At 36.1% G+C, this 3,721-nt stretch overlaps 1 protein-coding gene across 1 annotated transcript in view; it reads left to right on the forward strand.

Annotated features, from left to right (window-relative positions):
- LOC17875559 (putative disease resistance protein At5g47280) overlaps positions 1 to 2,898 on the forward strand; it is a 3,842-nt gene extending 944 nt beyond the window's left edge. Inside the window, exons 2-6 of the mRNA XM_006279673.2 lie at positions 1 to 370; positions 461 to 816; positions 900 to 1,105; positions 1,196 to 1,997; positions 2,133 to 2,898. Of these exons, the coding sequence (XP_006279735.2) occupies positions 1 to 370; positions 461 to 816; positions 900 to 1,105; positions 1,196 to 1,989 (1,726 nt within the window). The 3' untranslated portion in view covers positions 1,990 to 1,997; positions 2,133 to 2,898. The remainder of the gene's footprint in view (positions 371 to 460; positions 817 to 899; positions 1,106 to 1,195; positions 1,998 to 2,132) is intronic.
- Positions 2,899 to 3,721: the final 823 nt, after the last annotated feature.

Genomic DNA, 3,721 nt, shown 5'->3' on the forward strand with positions numbered 1-3,721 from the left:
CTTTGGGAATAAGGTTTTGTTTCTGACTGTATCACAATCTCCCAATCTTGAGAAGCTGAGGTCCCTTATATTGGAATTTCTTACTGATAATGAGGCTGGCTCTGGTGCCATTCTTCCGGTTTCGATTGGTCAAACACGGAAGTTAGTGATCCTTGATGATGTCTGGACAAGGGAATCTCTGGAGCAACTGATGTTTGAAAATTTTCCTGGAACCACTACTCTTGTGGTCTCACGTTCTAAACTCGCAGGTCCAAGAATGACCTATGATGTAGAGTTACTCGATGAACACGACGCAATGACTCTACTTTGTCTCTCTGCTTTTGACCAGAAATCAGTCCCTTCTGGGTTAAGCAGAAGTTTGGTCAAGCAGGTAATCAGTCTGCTACAATGTCATAGTCACTCATACATAAATAGTTTTATTCTTTCTGCTTTCAGTATTCATATTAACTCTGTTTGGTAGGTTGTTGACGAGTGTAAAGGTCTACCTTTGTCTCTCAAAGTCATTGGCGCTTCATTAAAAGGCCGACCTGAAAAATATTGGCAAGGTGCAGTGAACAGGTTATCAAGAGGTGAACCTGCTGATATAAACCACGAGACTATAGTGTTTGCTCAAATCGAAGCAAGTCTCGAAATTCTCGATAAAAAATCCAGAGAGTGTTTCTTGGATCTTGGTGCTTTTCCTGAAGACAAAAAAATCCCTCTTGGTGTTATCATCAACATGTGGGTTGAACTACATGATATGGACGAGGAAACTGCTTTTTCAATTCTTATGGATTTAGCAGACAAGAATCTCCTTACTCTCGTGAAAGATCCAAGGTTATGAGAACTCCGTAGGGTCTCTCTAGCTCAATCTCTTCTAGCCACTTTAAGCTTTATTAAATTGTGGATCATTCTTGCAGGTTCGGCGCTTTGTACACTGGCTACCATGACGTATTTGTAACGCAGCACGATGTTCTAAGAGATGTAGCACTTCTTCTTAGTAGTTTTGGGAAAGTAAATAGTAGAAAGCGGTTATCCATGCCGCAAAGAGCGTTGACGCTCCCTAGAGAATGGGAAAGGAGCAATGATGAACCATACAATGCACGTGTAGTTTCCATTCACACAGGTCACGATCTTTGAATAACTTACAGGTAGGTGTCACTAGAATCATAATCAGATATTGATATACGTTTCCATTTTTCTTGTTTTCTTACAGGCGAAATGAATGAAATGGATTGGTTTGACATGGAACTCCCCAAGACAGAAGTTCTGATTATAAACTTCTCCTCAGACAACTATGTATTGCCACCTTTTATTGCTAAGATGGGCAGGCTTAAGGCGCTCTTAGTTATCAACAATGGTCTGTTTCATGTCCGTCTACAAGACTTCTCCAGTTTTACAAATTTGGCTAAACTGCGAAGTCTATGGCTCCAGATGGTTTACGTACCCTACAGTACAATCACACTGAAGCACCTCCAAAAGCTGTCTCTAATCTTCTGCAAGAGTGTTAATCAAAAAGCACTCGACATGAACCTAATCTTCCCAAACTTATCCGATATCACAATAGATCATTGTGAGGATCTGGTTGAACTACCTTCGACCATCTCCGGGATCACCTCTCTCAACTCCATAAGCATAACAAACTGTCCTTCCATTGGTGAATTGCCTAATAATATGAGTAAGCTAATGGCCCTTGAACTTCTAAGGCTATACGCTTGCCCGGAGCTGAAGAGTCTACCTGAAGAAATCTGTGAGCTGCCGAATCTGAAATACATTGACATCTCTCAATGCGTCAACCTTAGTTGTCTTCCAGAAGAGGTTGGAAAGCTAAGCAGGCTTGAGAAAATTGACATGAGAGCATGTCCTTTACTGAGCATACCGAGCTCTGCGGTTAAATTGACTTCCTTGTGCCATGTAATTTGCGACAAGGAGAATTTGTGTATGTGGGAAAAGATTGAGAATGCAGTTCCAGGGCTTCGTGTGGAAGCCACAGAGGATTGCCTGGATTGACTCAATGGGTAGGTGCCTTGATCTGTTAGTAACATGTTTTTTCCTTCACGTAGTTTTTTTTTTTTTTTTTTTTAAAATTTTCCTTCACGTTACGTTAAATACATGCTACCCTTCAAAAACTAACCTAATTTTTTCTCCTTTAGAACCAAAAGCTGTCGAACTCTCTTCTTCGATCTCGTCTTCGTAGCGGAGAGATCTAGTCGCCATCTTCATCGTCATCGATCATAGCTGTTGTTTTGAATAGGTTTCGTCTGTCTAGGTTCTCCTTTGCTGTTGAGATGTTGGAGTCGTGTTTAGAGGGCGGTTTGTGTTGCCTATGTCCAGTTAACCAAGGCCACTCTAGATTTGCGGCCACATTTGTACATACTTCGTTAGGTTAGTTCATCTTTTGCCTTTGATTAATCATCTCGTTATATATGTTTAGATTGTGGGTTGGATTTAGTGGTCCATAGTTCTTTTTCTCTCTTTTACCCTGTCGAGCTGTTGTTGTGGTTGCTCTAATGAGCTAAGTTGAAAAAGTTGATGTGCCTTTCCTATTTACCACATCTGAAAAAATCGATGTGTTTTTTTGTGGATGGTAAATGGACGAGTGAAGCCAAACTTGCAGCAGAGGTGACAAATGGAGGAGAAGAAACGAAGCTAAGCAAACGATTAGTTCCCTTGTTTGGTACAAGTTTTGAGTTGTGGAGTTTTAGTGTGAGAATTGCAGCTGCCGAGGCTGTTTTAAAATAGATTTCAGCTGGAAATGTTATTGTTGTTGGTGATTGCTTGCATTTGCAGAGGCTATTGAGATGTACATCGAATGAGCTATAGGTTGTGGTGACTGGTGAATTATTTGCAGAGGTTGTTTTCTGCAGATTTCTAATAATTGCATAGCTATTTTGACAACATTCGTTTATATATACTTTAGTAACCAAAGAGATAATCATGACATGCAATCTGATGGCACACGTAATTATGTTTGAAAATACTTTAGTAGCCAAAGAGATCATCATCATATGTTATTAGTCCTTTACAAGTTTATAAGGTATTTAAAATATTTTATAAGGTATTTGAAAGGTTTCAAAAGAATTTTATCTATACTATTAAAAGGGAGCATTTTTTATAGGTGTATCCAAACAGATTAAATAGAAAAAATGAAATAAAATGTAATCTAAACCTATAGCCAAACAGAATTAATGACAGATTTTCAAATGAAAAATATGCTTTAAAAAAAATAAAAACTAATAACTAATCAATATTCATTGAAACCATAATAAATTTGTTACCATAAAATGTGGCCTATTAAATTCCAAATTGTGTATTTGTAAACATATTTCATATTTTTTTAAATATATTTTACCTAACTTAAACCAATATATTTTAAAATATTAAAATATTTTATTTTTAAAAATGTTTACAATAAATTGATATTTATAGTATTTAAAATTGATATACTAAAATATTAAATACTATCAATATTTACTTCGTTACAAGTAAACTTTTGTATCTTTTATTTTTTTAATTTAATTTTTTAAGTTTTGTTGGAATTTTTTTAAAAATCAGTTTGTTTCGAGATGTCGTATATTAGTTTTGTTAAAAAAAAATAGTATAACTAAGTTTTAACACATTTTGAAGTATAAGATTAATGATATTTTAATATTTTAATAATACGATTCAAACCCGTCCTTTCATACAGGCCTTGTATAAATATTATTCTAAAAGTAAATAAAATTTGCAATAATTGCTTCTA

The sequence above is a fragment of the Capsella rubella genome, unplaced genomic scaffold (assembly GCF_000375325.1).
Source record: "Capsella rubella cultivar Monte Gargano unplaced genomic scaffold, Caprub1_0 scaffold_8, whole genome shotgun sequence".
Lineage (NCBI taxonomy): Eukaryota > Viridiplantae > Streptophyta > Magnoliopsida > Brassicales > Brassicaceae > Capsella > Capsella rubella.